The sequence below is a fragment of the Maylandia zebra genome, linkage group LG3 (genome assembly GCF_041146795.1).
Source record: "Maylandia zebra isolate NMK-2024a linkage group LG3, Mzebra_GT3a, whole genome shotgun sequence".
NCBI classification, from domain to species: domain Eukaryota; kingdom Metazoa; phylum Chordata; class Actinopteri; order Cichliformes; family Cichlidae; genus Maylandia; species Maylandia zebra.
Genome location: NC_135169.1, coordinates 44706524 through 44725869, shown reverse-complemented (window position 1 = coordinate 44725869; position 19346 = coordinate 44706524). Strand labels below are relative to the sequence as shown.

The 19346-nt window shown below is 41.5% G+C and overlaps 2 protein-coding genes across 4 annotated transcripts in view; both read left to right on the top strand.

The window, feature by feature from the left end:
* Positions 1–12893, top strand: part of dnah2 (dynein, axonemal, heavy chain 2) — a 62718-nt gene extending 49825 nt beyond the window's left edge. For both annotated transcript variants that reach the window (XM_012925011.3, XM_076881919.1), the window contains exons 78-88: positions 240–423; positions 531–721; positions 872–1063; positions 1525–1709; positions 2325–2553; positions 3491–3642; positions 5103–5217; positions 10834–11010; positions 11280–11354; positions 12225–12375; positions 12560–12893. In XM_012925011.3, coding sequence (XP_012780465.3) covers positions 240–423; positions 531–721; positions 872–1063; positions 1525–1709; positions 2325–2553; positions 3491–3642; positions 5103–5217; positions 10834–11010; positions 11280–11354; positions 12225–12375; positions 12560–12714 — 1806 coding nt within the window. In that variant the 3' untranslated portion in view covers positions 12715–12893. The remainder of the gene's footprint in view (positions 1–239; positions 424–530; positions 722–871; positions 1064–1524; positions 1710–2324; positions 2554–3490; positions 3643–5102; positions 5218–10833; positions 11011–11279; positions 11355–12224; positions 12376–12559) is intronic.
* A 2695-nt stretch (positions 12894–15588) lies between these two features.
* The window catches only part of kdm6ba (lysine (K)-specific demethylase 6B, a), a 108079-nt gene continuing 104321 nt past the window's right edge, over positions 15589–19346 (top strand). The window contains exons 1-3 of one of the 2 annotated variants that reach the window (XM_076881913.1): positions 15589–16170; positions 17934–18102; positions 19112–19248. The gene's annotated coding sequence lies outside the window, so the exon portion shown is untranslated. The remainder of the gene's footprint in view (positions 16171–17933; positions 18103–19111; positions 19249–19346) is intronic. The other variant, XM_076881914.1, reaches the window with a different exon arrangement.

Genomic DNA, 19346 nt, shown 5'->3' with positions numbered 1-19346 from the left:
GTTTCAGGTCTTTTTAAACTAATTCCTGATATTTTTCCAAGTATCATGATTAAAGGTTTGGATTCTTGTTAATATAATCTTTCTAGTTGCAAGTGAATTTTTGCTTGAAGTGTCAAAATCTCCAAAAATCCCATTGCAGAGTTACTGTTAGGTGTCAAGTAAGTTGCCTTTTTTTTTTAAAATCGTCTCACTCTCTTCCAGCTTTTTTGATGAATGTGCCATCTTTGTCTTCTCCTTAGGTTGTGGAGGAATCAACTAGCTGTACTCCTCTGATCTTTGTTCTGTCTCCCGGGGTGGACCCTACAGGCGCTCTGCTGCAGCTAGCTGAGGCTTCTGGGATGAGCAACCACTTCCAGGCTCTGTCTCTGGGCCAGGGACAGGCTCCCATTGCCAAGAGCATGATAGAGGAGGGCATTAAGAACGGTGCTAGACCAGTTGCTATGTTTGTTTGTTTGCTTTTTAACGATCACCGTGTCTGATTACTCAAATAGGAATCTACACGTAGAACTAAACTGAACTGACTCTTTCAGGTCATTGGGTGTTCCTGGCCAACTGTCACCTGTCTCTGTCATGGATGCCTGAGCTGGACAAGCTGATTAAGCAGCTACAGCTGCAGAAGCCCCACCCAGACTTCAGGCTCTGGCTCAGCTCTTCACCACACCCTGATTTTCCCATTACCATCCTGCAGGCTGGCATCAAGATGACCACTGAACCACCGAAGGTACACACTCACAGACACAGCTTTGTGTCGCTACAGTCATACAATATATACATTCTTGTATGTGTGAGTTTTACTTGTCACTACTTACACGCTACACGTAACTGAAACTATAAGCTCTAAACTCTTAACACTTCCCGTTCTCATTCTCAGGGTGTTAAAGCCAACATGAAGCGTCTTTACCAGCTGGTGACAGAAGCTCAATTCAACAGCTGCAATAAACCCGCGTTCTACAGGAAGCTCCTCTTCTCCCTCTGCTTTTTCCACAGCATCCTTCTGGAAAGGAAGAAGTTTCTACAGATGGGCTGGAACATTGTGTATGGCTTTAATGATTCTGACTTTGAGGTGAGAGATTCATTTGATACAGGAAAAAAACTGTGACAGCTATTGGAAAGGACAGAAAAACAAATGTTTAGTGCAGTGATAATGTTTGTGTTTACATCTGCTGATTGATGTAGTGAAGATCACATGGTTTTGTATGTAAAGAAAAAGATTGATTGATTAGGATAAATGTACGTGTGTCTTTATTAAAGACAACACATTAATTTAGAGTAATTAATAATAAGTATGCAGGTAGTTGATTTTATTTTCCTAACAACACGATGCTCTCCTGTGTCAGAGAACAATAATGTAGTAAACAAAAGTACAACAAAATGCAAATCACAAGAACTTAGTTCAGGTGTGTGAGACTGATTCATTAACATTTCTTTTTTCTTTCTGCTCCAGAGAGTTTTGCACTTGTCCTTGATGTGTTGTGTCAGATTTCAAACCCAGTCTGTTAAGCTCTTTGTCTTAATACTTCCCAGGTGAGTGAGAAACTACTCAGTCTGTACCTGAATGATTATGAGGAGATTCCCTGGGATGCACTCAAGTACCTCATTGCTGGGGTCAACTATGGAGGTCACGTCACCGATGACTGGGACAGACGTCTTCTGACCACATACATCAATGACTACTTCTGTGACGCTGTCATAAACCAGCCATTCTTCAAGTAAGATATTATTCAGTGTGCTAATGCAAGTATACTAGTAACTGCTTCAAACCAGTGCACTGTGCTAATAATTTAAATATGTTTTGGTAAACAAAAGCACTTTTGCAGAAGTACCGATGCCTAAACATTTCCCATATTTGATGCAAACTGTTGCTTCAAACTGAGACTTTCTGAAGGACCTTTTTGCTCACAGAGTGCTAGCACCACCAAGAGGACAGCAAGGTCATCACTTCTTAAGAAAAGCAGATACACCGAGTGCTGTCAAGATCTCTTACTCTGTTTATTTACTGGCTTCACAAATCGTGTGTTTCTATCATTTCTACCCAAAGACTCAGATTTCCCCTTAGATAAATATCAAGTGAAATCTTTGAGGCTTAGAATACAAACCTTCAGTGCTCCATTCACGCAGGAGTAGTTGTAGAACGATTGTTTGCTAATGTGTTGAGGCAATCTGAAGCACAGGAAATTACTACCACTTCATGTTGCTGCTCCCAACAGAACACTTAATCTTATCATATGTATTATGATGATGTTGTCTTTTTTGCACTGTTATTATGCTGATGGGCATTTTATATAATATATATATATAATTATTAACCCCTTTTTCTCTGTCAGGTTATCAACTTTAACCAACTATTACATCCCCCGTGACGGTTCCCAGGCTTTATACAAGGAATATATCGACAGGATGCCATCCACAGAGCATCCAGAACTATTTGGCCAGCACCCTAATGCTGACATTGCAAGCCAGATCGCTGAGACTAAGACAGTGTTTGACACCCTGCTCTCCCTGCAGCCCCAGGTTACCAGCAAGACTGCTGCTGGGGGTAGTAGAGAAGATAAGGTGAGGGTGAAACAAGTTGGGAGGAGAGAACAGGGATGAAACTACAAAATGTAATAATGTGCATATTGAATAAAGTTGTTTTGTTTTGTTTTGTTTTTGTTTTGTTTTTTAACGCTGGGCTTAACAGTTAATCAGTGTACTGGGCCGTATAGCCTGAATGGCATCATCTCTCTTTAAAAGTATGTGTAGTAGAACGTGGGAAATGTAATGTTCTTTTTTCCAGTTAATGGTTAGTAATTGCTTGAAAAAGGCTGTCTGCGTGACTCCAGACAGCCATATTTGACAGATTTCTTCCCAGCAATGCTTAGACATCCATATAGTTACATAACACTGGCTAACAGTCATCAGTGTAATAAGATATAGATCTGGGAATCTGTGCTTTATGGCTTATGCTTCACCCTGAAGTTTAAGGAAAGGACTCAGAAGGTTTGTATTCTATAAAACTGAAACTGTGTGTTATTAGGACATTATACTGTTTATTTGGGTTTTGTTGTTTTTAATAAATTAAATTTAAAAAAACTGTTCTGTTAGTTATTAGCAGAGTGCTGTTGTGGTGCAAGATCAAGATCAGAGCATTTATCACAACTTTAAATTGCTTCTAACACAAGTCCCACATGCTGGTCCCACTTAGCTGCTGCTTTTGAATGTTGATGGATCTGATTATATCTAATCACCCGTGCATGGATTTGCTTTCAGATATAGCTCTGTTTATTATTTCTGCTTTGTTTAAAGTCAAGTTAAAGGCACATTATCTCTTAGGATCCTTCTTGGAGGTATTGGCAGTTTGTCTCTGTGCTTTAAATGCTGTAGTTTTATAGTAGTGTGAACAGTCTAATTGGTAAAATCTCATTATCACCACTTTTATATTGGTTCTCCTGGAGTGTGTATTTTACTACTGGGAATGAACCTGTTATATCTGCTTTATTTGTGTTTCTAGGTATTAGAGCTGTTGACAGATGTTCGTGTAAAGATCCCAAAATACATTGAATGCGAGGGCACGAGAACCCTCTTGTTGGACAACCCTTCACCTCTTAATGTGGTCTTGCTGCAAGAGATCCAGAGATACAACTCTCTGCTGAGCACCATTAAGTATGAACTCTGTGTGTGTGTGTGTGTGTGTGTGTGTGTGTGTGTGTGTGTGTGTGTGTGTGTGTGTGTGTGTGTGTGTGTGTGTGTGTGTGTGTCTGTTTTATTGTACCTTGATGTGTAAATCTACAGTTTCAAATGAGTTAAATGTAGGTGTCATATGCCATCAGGTAGAAAAACAAATCTGAGGCTAAAATTGTGCAGTTTCACAGCTGAATAATTGCACTTTATTTTCACTGAATAATTCAGACCCTGCTAACAAAAGTGCTTTCTCTCACGTGTTTGATTTTTTTGATTTTCACTCCTTCCAATTAGCCTCTGTACCAGTTTGAAGACAATAACAGAAATTAAAAAAGCAGAAATTCATATTTATTTTTGGCTGGGTCAGCTATTCATATTTTTTTAAGTTATAAAACAATGCTATTTATTTCTATTTTTAACTTAATGTTGTGGCTCAGGAGCTAAAGCGTACTAATCCTGAATTCCTGATGCATGCATCAGTGTGAGTCAGTCTATGTGGAACAGTTAAGCAGTGGGAAGTAGTAAAACACATAGAATGAAGTGCAATATAAATGTGGTTGAGTACAAAAGTGCTGTATAGGTATCAGTCCATTTACCAGTGTTATTAAAGACAAATCAATAACAGAAAGTTGTGCACTTGATAGAATAACTTAAGTATAACATGGTGTGGTCTTGTCGCAGAGCGCTAATAATCCTAGATGTGTTTTAGGCAGTGCTGGGGCCGTTATTCCAAAAGAAAAGTCATGTATTACACATTACTCGTTACTTGTCTTAAAAGTAACATAAAGTACATTACGTGATTACTCACCAGAAAAAGTAATTAATTACGTTACTCATTACATTGCTTTGTCATTATGAGACGATGCATTTCAGATCAATTTACAGAATAATTACCAGTTAACAAAATAAACCTTAGATGACAGTTACATGTACCCGCACAAATCCTAATGAGGACTCAGGGGCATCTTTCTTTTAGTGTTTGCATATAAACACGAAGCCAACAACACAAAGCAAAGTTGAAAACCAGCCAAAGACAACTTAAAGTGATTCTACTGTAGACAGATAGAAATGGATGCTACAACGCTGCAAGCCTGACTTCTTATCACTCCTTTTGTTACCTGCTAAAGTTCAGGCTCTGCGTGCTGAGTTGGGTTCAGCATGCGCTCAGCTTTAACATCAGTCTAGGTTCTTGGCTAGCTTTGTGTTAGCATGCTGTCACTGCAGCTTTCCCAGCTGAAGCTGCGTTAGTATTACAGCGCGGTTGTTTCTGTCCTAGACGCAGTTTGGATTTCACCATCCTGCTCTTGTGCTTATGTGCAAGACGAAGAGTAATTTCAAAAGGCTCAATGCTAGTTACTGCTAAACACCTATCAATCAAATGTTTTACACATTTTGTCACAGTTGACACAGTTTTACTGTAACTGTGTATGTTTGTGTTTTAGATCATCTCTGGTGGAACTGGAGAAAGGGATCAAAGGCTTAGTAGTGATGTCACCCAGCTTGGAGGAGATCTTCAACTGTATCCATGATGCCCGTGTACCATCGCTGTGGGAGAAGGTGCAAACACACACGTGCACACAGTTTATTACAGCTACCAGTGCAGGATAGTTATGATCCTTTACTGATCCTTCTTGGGTCTGTCTCCTTATGCAGATGTATTCTTCTGTATATGTCTCTGCTAGCTCAACAAGAACACTGTAGATTATCAAATGCACTTTTCTTCAACTGTGGGTCCGTTTTTTGGGGGTTGTAGAAATGCAAAGACCTGTTATGAGATTAGACTTCTAGGCTAGAAGTTCATTGAGGTTACAAAAACATTAACCCAAATATGCTCCACTGTGCATTCACTGGTTATCTTTTCTCAGCTGCATGAGGCCGCTTCTCACTGTTTAAAAATAAATCGATGCACTCACACGTCCTATGTGTGAAGCACACGTTCTAAGTCATGACAGATGTGAAACTGCATGTGGTACTTTCTGATTATCTTACTTCATAAAGTTGACAGACAGACTACAACGAGGATGGACTGCTAAGATCAATAGTGCTGAGAAAGCTACTTATTGGAAAATTGGGCGCACATGAAAAGCCAAAGAAGATTTTGCTGAATCAGAACTGAAGTAAAACTGAAAAGGAGTAACAGAATGCGTGATTAAAGGCATACTGTGAAGAGAAATGTAACTTTTCTTTGGTTTGGCCGTGCTGTACTGTATAATCAAGCACTGACCAAGCATTTCTGAATAAGGGTCGCAGATAATATTTCAATACTGACAGAGCGCTGTGTTTATTTTTCCATTACATATTCTGATTTAATCTGCATTTTAAGCCTTCCTCTCCCTGAGATAGTTACCACAGATTCCTTTGGTGTGTTGCTGCTTGACAGAGGCCCTTCAGATGTCTGCTCTGCACTCATATCACATATTGATCCCTGTGATTGTGATCCGATCAGCACGGATCTAATCTGCTTTGAGCCACTGAAACAGCTGCATGCCTGTCTCTGTGCTCACTCACTGGTCTGTTATTAAATGTGTATTTATCCATCACCCTGCCTGGCTACGCAGACATACATTTATTGTTCTGGTCTGTCCACACACAAACACACACACACACACACACACACACACACACACACACACACACACACACACACACACACACACACAGATGGGCTCAGTGTGGCTCTGGCTGTATTCCAGCTGTGATTCTGTCCAAATGCTCCATTCTGGCTTCATTATCACTGGACTCTTTACAGTGGGGAGAGAACACAGGGTGCTGTCAGCCCAGGTCAAGAGGCTGGAAAGGCTTCTGACTACAAGGGAGTGTCGGTGTGTGTGTTTAGAGTGTGTTTGTGTGTGTCCACTGACAAGGGTCAGTAAGGGCAGTTCATGTTTATATTCAAGTGTCTGACTTAGAGCTGTGGATGAAAAGCATGTATGTATGCATGTATGTGTTTTTGCTCATGGGTGTATTTGTGAGAGGCTGTTAGTCAGGTGGAGCATACCTCGGGCTTCAGCAGCCAAACAAAGCCAGTGTCTGTGAACTAATCGTAGTGTAATAAGCAAAGTAAACCTTCCAAGGCCTGCTCCACTTTCCTAAAAAGACCCTGAGCTCATTGTGCTCTAGCCAGGAGCTTAAACAGCTCAATATACCGTATGTGTCTGTGCGAGTGTGTGTATCTATTTCCTTTTATAGGAGTATTGGATAGCTATTAGAGTTGTTGCCTCCAGCTGAGCGCCTCTGTTCTGCTGATCACTTGTAAACCTGACGACTCTCCTTATATTTCTTCCCATTCCAGGCTTTTTATTCATCTCTTGGTCTTTTCACTTCAGTTGTGGCTTACTCTTTTTCCTCCTGCTCTCATTTTGTGCACCAGTTCAGTCATTGTCCACCTCCATTCTTCATCGTCTGTATCTCATTCCTGTTTATATGTTGGAAGTATTACCTCCATTCTGCTCTCTTTCTTTCTCGTCACGCTTCATCTGATCCAGGCAGCAACTACAGCCCCTCAAAGAGTGTCCTGCTTATTTATCCCTCCGTCCCTCCATCCCTCTCTTCTCCGCCCCTCCTTGGCATAGCAGCCTGTCATTAGTTCTGAGCTCTCAGACTCATGGCTTTAATTTTGGCCTGCCTGCCTCTCTGTCTCCGGCCATTTTGTATCTGGTTTCCTCACAAGCCTTTGCCTGTATTTGTGTGCGTATGTGCGACGACCATATAATGAATGTGTGTGCGCCTAAGAGACATCTTAAATTAATCATTAAATTGTATATTGTCAATAAAGGCTTGGTGGCTTTCCAGACATGAAGCCTACATTTTGAAAGCATTTAGCTCGTCTGTGAACGTGAGGGCCAACGGGAAACATATATCAATAAGATTGATGCTTATCAGTGTTGCTAAGATGGTATTGTACAGTGAAATTATTACACCCATCTTCAACCTAGGCATCTGTTTGGTCTTTTTACTCTATGACAGCCCTTCTTGGCAGATATGGCGGCTTTAACGTCAGTGACAATGCTGAAAGGTTTAATAGCTAGTTCCTCTGAAATGGAGAATTACTAAGTCATGCTGATATTTATTGTTTTGGAAAGTTACTAGGCACGAGCCATTTCCCAGCTATATCTTTACTGTTACAGCTAACACACGTGTTTTGATTATTTTCACTCTCTGAAATTATAGAGAACTGTGACGGAGTCTGTCACACTAACCCATTGTTGTAATTGTTGCTTTTGAGTAAAAGGTTTTTAAATCAGTGAGTAGACTGACAGAAAAAGTGGTTCGCGAGCATTTATTCTTTGGATCTGAGGCATTAATTTATACGTGACACGCCTTTCATTATACAGATATTTTTGTTTGTAAAGCTGTGTTTGGTATTTCACATTGTGTTTGATGTTACTGCAGATAAGATGACTGATAAGCTACTGAAAAAAACAGATATGAGGGGATATGACTAATGCAGGAACAGTTCGTCTGTTCTGCTTTTCCTTATTTTCTGTCGTATATAAAATTGTGGATGCTCACATTAAACAAAATCATAGTTTCAAATATTAAGGCCATGATGTCTTTAAAATGATTCCTTCAAAGATGGTGACCAGGTTTGGTTGCACTTGAGGTTTGATTGCAGAAAAATGGATATAGCTCTTTTTATTGTTATTGTTATAGTTTATTTTTTATAGTTTAATCATTAATCAACAAATTGATTGGTTACAGTATGATGAAATCAACGCCCCTGAGTTATACTAATTGTTAGAATCATCGAAGCGCAGGTGGGGTTTGTGGCAGAAATCGTCCACTCCAGCTTGGTAATCAACCAAAGGCCTTGTGCAGAGTTTACATTCATTTGAAAGCCTGACTTGTCCACCCTAGCTGGAAAACTGGAAAACCAGTTGTTATCTATCGTCCGCCTTACTCAGACTTTCTGAATTCTCAGACTTTTTCTGTGATTTAGAGCTCAGCTCAGATAAAATAATTATTGTGGGTGAGTAACTTTAACATCCATGTAGACTCTGAAAACCCTCTTTTGTCTAATGATTTCCCAGTAACGTTACAATAATCGACTACACAGCAGTGGCAAATGGATTTCATCACAGTAGATGTCTTTCTGAAAGCGCTGTAACTAAGTTTAAGTATATAATTCATCCATTGTTATCTTCCTCAACGCCTTGCGCCAAGACGGTGCAGAGCAGCTTAACACTACTGATGTTGATCATCTTGTTAATATCTCTACTTCTTCACTGTGTACAACTCTAGATAATGTAGCTCCTCTAAGTACATGACTCACTGGTATAACTCTCAAATGTGTACCTTAAAGCAGATAACTCATAAGCTGAAGAGGAAATGGTGTCTCTCTAATTTAGAAAATCATTATTTAGCCTGGAAAGCCAATTTGATGCTCTATTAAAAAAAGCTCTCTGTAAAGCTGGAACATCTTACTACTCGTCACCGACTGAAGAAAATAAGAACAACCCCAGGTTTCTCTTCAGCTCTGTAGCCAGGCTGATAAGAAGTCAGAGCTCTGTTGAGCCAACAATTCCTTCAACATTAACTAGTAATGACTTTATGAATTTCTTCACAAATAAAATTTGAATTAATTAATTAATGAATGCTTCAATCTTAAATATGATCAACCTATCTCTAATAATCTGCTATGTACCACAGGCCTTCAAGCTGGCTGTAGTTAAACCGTTACTTAAAAGCATCTCTAGACCCAGCAGTCTTAGCTAATTATAGGCCAATCTCCAACCTTCCTTTCATATCAAACATCCTTGAAAGAGTAGTTGTCAAACAGCTAACAGATCATCTGCAGAGGAATGGTTTATTTGAAGAGTTTCAGTCAGGTTTCAGAGCTCATCACAGCACAGAAACAGCTTTAGTGAAGGTTACAAATGATCTTCTTATGGCCTCTGACAGTGGACTCATCTCTGTGCTTGTCCTGCTAGACCTCAGTGCAGCGTTCGATACTGTCGACCATAATATCCTATTAGAGCGATTAGAACATGCTGTAGGTATTACAGGTACTGCACTGCAGTGGTTTGTATCATATCTATCTAATAGACTCCAGTTTGTACATGTAAATGGAGAGTCCTCTTCACACACTGAGGTTAATTATGGAGTTCCACAGGGTTCAGTGCTAGGACCAATTCTGTTTACATTATACATGCTTCTCTTGGGCATTATCATCAAAAGACATAGCATAAATTTTCACTGCTATGCAGATGACACCCAGCTCTATCTGTCCATGAAGCCAGATAACACACACCAATTAGTTAAACTGCAGGAATGTCTTAAAGACATAAAGACCTGGATGACTTGAAATGTTCTGCTTCTAAATGCAGATTAAACTGAGGTTATTGTACTTGGCCCTGAAAAGCTTAGAAACACGATGTCTAGCCAGATGCTTACCGTGGATGGCATTAGCTTGGCCTCCAGTAACACTGTGGGTTGGAGTTAATGGAGTTAGTGGCTGCAACTACTTGTAGTCGGTCTCCAAATGCAAAGAAATCAAAATCAAACCAATCACCATGCAACCACTAATTCCTACTTCTGAGGAGGTGGCGCTCTTGTTCCATAATAGAGCCGTTTCAGGCATACAGCTCTAGCTGTGAACACAGGAGGCCCACCCACCTGTGGCTTTGTGAGAGGCAGCCAGTCTAAAGGAGGGTTGAGGGAGATAAAACAGCTTGTTTCAGACAGAGGATGAACCGAGGGGCTGCAGTGTAAGAGAAACAGTGATTATTTAGAATTGTGAATCATGCAAAGTGAGTCCCGGTGAGTTTAATAAGAAATATGTGGAGTTGGAAATGAGAACAGGTCATTGTTACTTACTTTTTATGTATTCGATAATAAAACCAATTATCACAATCACTTTTATGCTTTGGTCAGTTATTTTTAGATCCCAGCGAGTCTTTATGTATTATCAAATCAGTCAAAGCAAGTAAAGGTTTTCCTGTTGAGATTTGAAGATGCCAGCATGCTGAGACATCCTTGTACATTTCCTCTCAATTCTCACTCACCAGTTCAGTTTCGTGTGCTAATGAGACCTACAGGCCATCAGTGCTCAGTGTGACTGCACTGAACAGAACTTGTTCCTGTTTTGAGTAGCTGCCAACAGCTGGAAGCATGAAATGGTTGTAGATTTTCCACGTCTCACTCATCGTCTCTCACACCCACCCTCTCCTCTAGGCATACCCCTCACTGAAACCCCTGGCAGCGTGGACTAGGGACCTTTGCCAGCGAGTCGATCAGTTTGCACGCTGGGCACAGACGACCCAGCCCCCCAACTTGTTCTGGCTGTCCGGTTTCACCTTTCCCAACGGTTTCCTCACTGCTGTTCTGCAGTCATCAGCTCGACAACGCAACGTGAGCATTCACACAACCACATGCGCACAGGAGACGGTTATGAAATCCCGCTCACTTTGTGATTGATGGCCATATATTTTTGAGTGTCTCAGCTTGTTTTAACAGACGGTTTTGTGAGCTGAACCCAGTGAATCGTGATTCCAAAACTGAAGATTAAACAGCGAAGATTAAATTTCACACCACATAAAATACACATAATATAGACACCCTACTTTGCTTGCTGCGCAGTGTTTATTTGATGAAAACTACTCTATTGTGTGTCCCTGCAGATATCAGTAGACATGCTGTCCTGGGAGTTTATAGTGTCCACTGTAGATGACAGCAAGCTCCTTTACCCACCAAAGGTGAGACACATTGTATTTCTTAAAATTGTATAGAAAATGACACTAATCTGCCGCCGGGCTACTTTTTCTGATCCATTAGCTTTCAGCTGTCATTACAGCTTTACATCACATCTTTCATCTTCACTCAGACACTGGCTGTGTTTTTCCCAGAACAATCTATTTTCATTCAAAGCAGCATCTCTATTTTCATCCCTCAAATACACTCACGTTTAGATGTTTGGGTGTTTTTATAGATCATGTAAAATGTTTTGATTGGTCATATTTTCTTACATTGTAATTATTTAATTTCTATCCCTGATCTCTTTTCTCTCTCTTTGATTTTTCAGTGCCAGTCTGCACTTCTATCATTTCTTAACTTGATGTTTTCCCTCATTTTTTTTTTAGCTTTGACTCTTTTTCCTTCTGTCCAAATGATTTTTTTCTCCCGTTTCTCCCCCGCCTCCCCTTTCTGTTCTCCTCCTTCACACCCTCCTTTTTCCTATCCTCTCTGTACCACTCTTGTGTTCCCATGTTCTCTCTCTCATGACCTACTGCTTCCCATTCACCTCCTTTCTGAGCCACCCTTGTTTTATTCTTATTCTTCTTTCTCTGCCTCTACTCTAGCTTCTCCGTAACCCCCGCCACCCAAACACCACCACCTCTTGCCATCCATCTTTCTTTCTGCAGCTCTCCTCTTCCCTCTTCTTTCCTCTCCTCATTTCATTATCTAATTCCTTGGCAGAGCTGTTAGTCATGTTTTCTTTAATGCAAGAAGTCACCTCCAAGCGAGTGTTTATATCACTCCCCCTCCCCTTTACCTATTTATAATCCATGTTTTTTCCACGTTTTCCTGCTCATGGCCTTCCATACCTGTCTCTTTGGCCCCTCCAGGACGGAGTCTTCGTCAGAGGTTTGTATTTAGAGGGAGCGGGTTGGGACAAGAACAACTCCTGTTTGGTGGAAGCTAAACCCATGCAGATGGTCTGTCCTATACCCACCATCCACTTCAAACCAGTGGAAAACCGCAAGAAGATGGCCAAGAGTGAGTGAAATTCCTTACTTCGTTTCACAAACTTTTTTTTATGTTCCACTTTATTTATTTTCATGTGGTTTTTTGTCACCTGTATTATTATGTTCATCCATAAATCACTTAGTTTGGATTCTTGTTTTTGTTCTCTGTCCTGCTTTGTGGTTTCACTGACTCAGTTGTGTGTCTCTGTGTGAAGGTACGTACCTGTGTCCGTGTTACTACTACCCGGTGCGTGCTGGTGGGGCAGGCCGAGCGTCTTTTGTTGTGGGCGTTGAACTTAAATCTGGAGCTGTGACTCCAGAGCACTGGATCAAGAGAGGAACTGCTCTTCTCATGAGCCTGGACAACTGAAGGCTTTAACAATCACGCACACACTGACTGTAAAACGTTGTTTCTGTGCAAGGTTCAGGTATTCATTGTGTAGTAGTTCTTATTTAATTATTTTATCATCTGTTTTTGTGACTGAAATGATTTCAAATGTGAGTTCTACAGTAAAGTGAATTCTATATAAAGTAGGATTTTACACCTGAGCTCGACTCGTTCTTTGACTCTTTGAAGCAGGTCAGACACATTTCTGGAAGCTCTCCTTCTCTTATTTCTTTTTTTTACCTTTTTCTTCTCTCTGCTCTTAAAATGACCGACTGTGCACTCCTCTCCACAGACCTCCATCAGTCTTTCCATGCTGACCCCCTCTTACCCTGCTGAAACACACACATTAACACACCACCGTCTACATACACATGCACAGGAAATCTCCGACTGTGAGGTATCGGCGCTTACTGGAAACCTACTTCTTTGTAACATCTGGATCAAGTGACTGTTGGGTCACGTAAGCGTTTGACTGTGTGCTCAGTGGATTCCTTGGTAACATGATGAGCTATTACATCTATTTTATGCGTTTTTAAAAAGTAGACAGGTCTGGTCTGTAAGTGCATGAGCAGAATAGCATGATTGGAAGGAATAGTGGCTGTTTTTATTCAGCTGTATATCCAAAATTGGCAAAAAAAAAAGGTAAAGAAGCCCTTTTGACCCCTCAGCCATAAAAGGCTAATGGGCTATTGTTACCCCGCCATGGCCAGAGTGGCTATCCTCCACCTGAAGCTCAAAGTGACCTGATGACCCCACGTTAGTATGTTTATCTCAATATAGAGGCTGTGAAACACCAGACACCACGACAATGTGGGCCTGCTGAAGCAGTCTTGAATAAAGTAATGGTTCAGAGTTTGTTCTGAACATTGTGCAGGTCCGATCCTCCTTTGTCTTTTCTGCTAAAGGAGGTTTGAACAGTTATTAAGTGGAAGATTTGACCCCATTCCTCCACATACCCCGCAAATTTATTTTAATGGTTAGTGCAGATTAGAATGGTTTGTGTTATTGGCTTAAGCGGGCTGTGTATATGTGAATGTAGTACTAAATGCTTCACATATTTTCCACTGCATATTTCCAGTGTTTATGAGGAGGTCATAATATATTCCTTCTTGGTTTTTTCACACTTAGTGCTCTAACAGTCATGAAAATATGAAGCAATTGCGTTCGTTTTACAACCTTTAGACTAAAATAATGTTGATAGAAATGTGCAAGAAATTAAATTTGTCTTGTTTTTGCATGCACGTATGCAGAAACGTGTCCAGGGTGTAAAAAAAATAAAAAGCAAGAAAACAATGCAGTTACTCAAGGTGAGGCAGAGGACATTTTTATGCTAATATGCATGTCTCCCGAGCTTGGAAAAACAAGGGGAGGAGAGGGGGGGCAGTGGGTGAAGGAGAAATGAACCCATTCAAACAAATGAATTCTAATGAAGCTTCACAGACAAGACGTTTGGAGTCAGTCAGCGCTGTGAGAGGGAGAGAGAGGGAGAAGCCCCGGACTTCCCCACTGGAAAAGGACTCGGCCCAAACTCCTGAAAGGGAGGGCGAGAAAAACAAGAGAAGGGACCCTGGAGAAAGTAAGCTGGGAGAAAGAATGATTCCAGTAATGAGAGAGGGGGAACCAGTGAGGGGGCGGGGGGAAGCTGAGTTCAAGGTTGTATTCAGAATTAAGGACTGTCCCCCTCAAAGACCAACACAGACTTCCTCGAGGTTTAAGAGCCTCTTTATCAGACCTAGGTCTGTGTGTGTGTGTGTGTGTGTGTGTGTGTGTGTGTGTGTGTGTGTGTGTGTGTGTGTGTGTGTGTGCGTGCGCGCATTGGTGGTCTCTAGTTGGGTGGGAGATGGAGGGGTGAGCACATGGAATTCAAATTCAAATTGGCTGATTCTCCATCCTGATTGTAACAAATATCAGGCTTGGGAGGTGGGCTTTTGCTTTTGTTTTTTGGATGAGAGCTTAAGCTGAAGTAAACTTGAATGTTGATGTGCTGTGGAGTCGTTTTAGAAACACTGTACAAGTGGTACTAATTAACCCTCCTCACTGACGCGATGTGCGCAGACAGGGATTCAGATTATATTGCTCATCTTCCTCGCGAGACCTGGTGACACTGCATCACCACAGTGGATTTTAGAGGCAATGTTCTTGGAAGGGAGTATTGATTAAGAAGACACCTTTTCCATCTGCCCATCCCCTTAAATTGAAAACACTTTGAAGAAATGTTGGGAGCATTTATTCAGCGCGGGTGAAAACAGGATCCAGGATCCACCTTTTTGTGAACTCTTTTTAGACGACAAGGAAGGGAAGTGTTTAATCACACGTCTCGCTCTTGAACACAGACTGTTGCTTGTCTGCGTTTGGAGAAGCCCTGACAACAGCTCAAGAACTCCTGAGAGCCAACCCGATCTCAGTTGGCTTTATTTGACTTCGCCTTGAGCTCATTTGATTTCCCGGCATGCTTGCGCGCAACTTTTCCGTTTCTTGGGAAGTGTAAGGCACCTGACAAGATTACAACTACGAGTGGCTCTTTGGGCCCCATTCGGTTCCAGCAACTCTTCACCCAGCTGAGAGCTGGACTCTTGAACCAAATGCTTACGAGAGGAGAGGAGAGGAGGGGGGCGGGAACTTGCGGCTCGGTTGTTCGCGATCGAATAGTAGTTAATAGTGGAATTTGGGCAAGTTGTACAGTGTGTTTGCCAGTGACTATGGAGGCGGGGCAGTTAATGTCCAAGACTCTTCCACTGAAAATAAACCTGCATGAGGGAAGAGAGAGAAGGAGAGAGAAAGGGAGCGGAGGGAGGGAGGAGGAAGGGAAAGAGCCTTTCAGCGGGGACAGAAGGGAAAGAGTCTCCGTTTCAATGGAATAAAAACTGCGCAATTTCTTTACGCACTCCCTGCTCGGATCACTCGCACCGTTGCTGTCCATGAGACGGATATCAGCAGCGCTTTCTGGATGATTGTTGGCGGGGGGGAGTCCGTTCCCCATTGCAACCCCCCCCCCCCCGCTGTCTTTGAGGCTTTTTTTTAAGGCTTCATCAGCTTGCGATTTTTTTCTTAACCCGATGGTGTTCAGATGAAGGAAAAAGAAACGCGATATGACTGTGAAGATGCAACATCACTGATGAGTGTGTTCGTCATGCCTTGCCCATGGGCGAACGCATCCACATTTTCTGTGCCGGAGGGGGGCGGGGAGGGGGGTCTGCGATCTCTGCGTGCGCAGTGCTTCCCCGTGTCATAATTTGCGCCTAAACGCGATATTACGGACGTTGAATGGAAAGGCTTAGTATTTTATTTTTCGTCAGTGGGGGAGATGAGAGGGCTTTTAGAGGTCTGCGTCATCCCGTGGCCGTGGAAGGAGATGGGCTACTTTGCAGATTTTCCACTGTTTTCACAGCCAGAGTCAGCGCGGCACCTCCCCAGCACGTTTTGGATCACACACAGAAGGTAAGCTCTCCGTACCTCTGTCAGGCATGCTGGCCTTATACCTAATTGTAGGGGGGTGAGACTCCATTGAAAACAACCGGAACTACAATGTCCTCTTTCGTTAACCTTGTAAAAAAAAATGTGAGCTGCTTCTAGAAAATGAGTCCAGCAAACTGAAAATGTTGCACAGCAGAAAGGCGGAATTTCTGTGGGGTCTGTAGTAGCCTCACGTGTCCTTCTTTTTTTTTAACCATAAGGACACAATTTGATGGTATTATGTAATTGCTTGTAGAGCAATAGGCTGCACCGCTCCAAGTTTGCAGTGATAAAGGTGGAGAAGTTTCGATGTTGTTGCTGATTTGTTGCGTTTTTCCCCCTTTTTTATGTTGCAGACAGCTGCGTTAAAAAAAAAAAGAAAGACCCAATTTCATATACAAACTAAAGTTGGTGATGTCATGTTTTCTACGGTAAGGAAGGCAGAGTTTACAGGAAGGTACGTCTGGAGTTGGTGATGTCGCAATCGCCGTGTGCCGATTTCCGTTAACACATTTGCAAATGTAAGGAAAAAGACCACGGAGCGTGTCCGTGGGTGTGAAATGCAGCGCGTCACTGGGATGTGTTTTGGACATTAGTACGGGAGAGGGGGGGCTGATAAGAGCCAGCTGAATGAAATGGGGGGGGGCTCGTTGGTGTCGGCAGAAGGAGTGTCGCATTTTCTTTCTGAGATGTCATGTGGTGAAGTTGTGGCGGGTTCTTTACCAGGAAGAGCGTTTGAATTTTCTTCCCCTTGGATTTTTTTTGTCTCCACCCCTCTCCCTGTTGTTCCTCTAGCACTTTGGGTACTCCGCCACTGGAGGGCAACCCAGGACAGAGCTTCACCTTCGAGTAGGTTACTTTTATGTCCGTATGGAAATGAATATATTTGCGTGACAGGACCTCAGCTATGACTGTTTGCATACAGCGAGGCGAACAAAGGTCACCCAGGGACCTGCTGTTGTCTGTAATGAAGCCTCCTGAAGCAGGCAGGCTCGGCTGTGTTAAACCAACCGAACATGTTTATCATTGTTGTTGTTATTTTGTTTAAATATGGGGACTCGGTTCAGTTTAAGTTAACTTCCAGATTGGTGTCTTGTTACACTATTTAGCCTCAATAACTGTAGATGTTGATGCTAGCTTGGATGCGAACAACTCTGACGTAAAGACTAAAAACAGTCTAAAAATAGTTCATTTTATTTTTTTTTAAGGAAAAAAATATTCTTTTTTTCTCCTAAAACCATATTTTAAAAAATGTTGTAAAAATGTTTTTTCCCCCACAACTAACATCAGCCCCTTTTTCTCCTTGGAAACCCGCATGGGAAATAATGTCTCTATTTGTATGATGCTACACTTTTACGACTTTAAATCCCATGATGCACTGAGTTTTCACTGTTCTTTTTCACGCCAAGGTTATTGTAGTTAACTAAAAGTAAACTAAAATTTAAAACTCAATATGAGTCTAAACTTTTATGTCTGTGAGACTGTGAGTCACTGCTTACCATAAATACAATAATAATTAAAAAAGACTAAACCTATTGTCCAAACAATAAATTAAACTGAAAAAAAGAAAACCCACTTTGAGAACTAACTGAAACTAAACTGAATTAAACACAAAAATTAAAAAGAAAATGAAATAAAAACTAATAAGAAAATACAAAAATATAATAACTCTGTTTCATTCACTATGTGCTTACACCCCACTCTGCATTTAATCATCAGTTATTATTATTTTTTGCTCTTTTCCTCAGCGTGTCTTTGTCCCGTCTTCCTCCCTTCACTGCCAATCAGATGTCTGGCTGCCCCTGAGCTCGGTTCTGCTGGAGGTTTCTTCCTGTTAAAAGGGTTTTTCCTTCCCACTGTTGCCAAGTGCTTGCTCATAGGGGATCGTCTGATTGCTCGGGCTTTCTCTGTTTTATTGTGAGTCTTTACCTTACAATATAAAACACAGTGTTGTTTTGTTTCTATTGAATTGAATTTAAATTAGGTTTAAATATTAACTCCCACAATGCAATGCATTAGAGAGGGTATTAGAGGTGGGAATCACCACACACCCCCGGATGCAATTTTTAACATTTTACAATATCCCAAGTATTGCAAATCATATATTGTGATTTATCCCCTTTTAAACAGCAAATGATATCCTCAGAGTTAAACTTGGTCAGTCGATTTGTTTTTATTCAAGGAGTTACGTCACTTTAAAACCTGCTATAAATGTTGCCATACGTCTGCTATCGGTCTGCCATTGAATTGGATCAAGTTTGCAATTACATGGAGTCTGTTTCTGATAATTGACTGTGATAAATCATTGAAAATCACATATCTGTCGACATCTACATGGACAAAAATTCATATTTAACAATTACATTTGTGCTCTGCAACCTTCCTGTTCTGTAGGAATATAACCAGAATACAACCAACTGGCAGTCAGCTGAGTCTCCTCATGTTGGCAGTCTGTCCTCATTAATATATCAGCGCACACTTATTTATGAAACATTCGACAGCCTTTCTGAGCGTGACTGCAGTCAGTCCAAGTCATACTGTGACTGTTTGTAGAAAGGTCACCTCTGCATTAGTTTTGCAATCCAAAGTGGATGTGAGTGAGTCTTCCTCCAAATCTGGGCAACCATTTACCAATTTAGTAACCACAAGTTGCAATCAGTTTCATCATCTGTCACTTTCTGTATGGACTTTGCTGTTCCAAGCTATTTTTTGGACAAATTGGTGAAATGTAAGAGTGTGTTTTTACCTCTAGATGGTGCCACACTTTCAGTCCAGGTCTTACTATTTATGGGCTTTAATAACATCTGCTAATTTCCCTGACTTTAGTGTTGGAAAGGCAGATAGGCCTCTCTGAATCACTGTGTTAAAATGCTGCTGTGTAGATGTCTGTCACTAACTGATCTATGTATACCTCTCCTGTTCACAGGGACAAAGTGGGGAGCATGGCTAAGCCTTGTCGCGACCTGTTTAAAGAGCCGCCGGCGCCCGACTGAGGCCATGAGTTTGGCTGGCTACACTGCAGGCAAGAATGAGCAAGTGCATCAGCCCCACAGCATGGAAATGGTAAACACGCCTTAGTGATGAAGGATGCTCATAGACACCTAATAGTTTTATGCATGGTTATTGCAATTAAGAGCAGTTGCTAAAACACTGCTGCCACA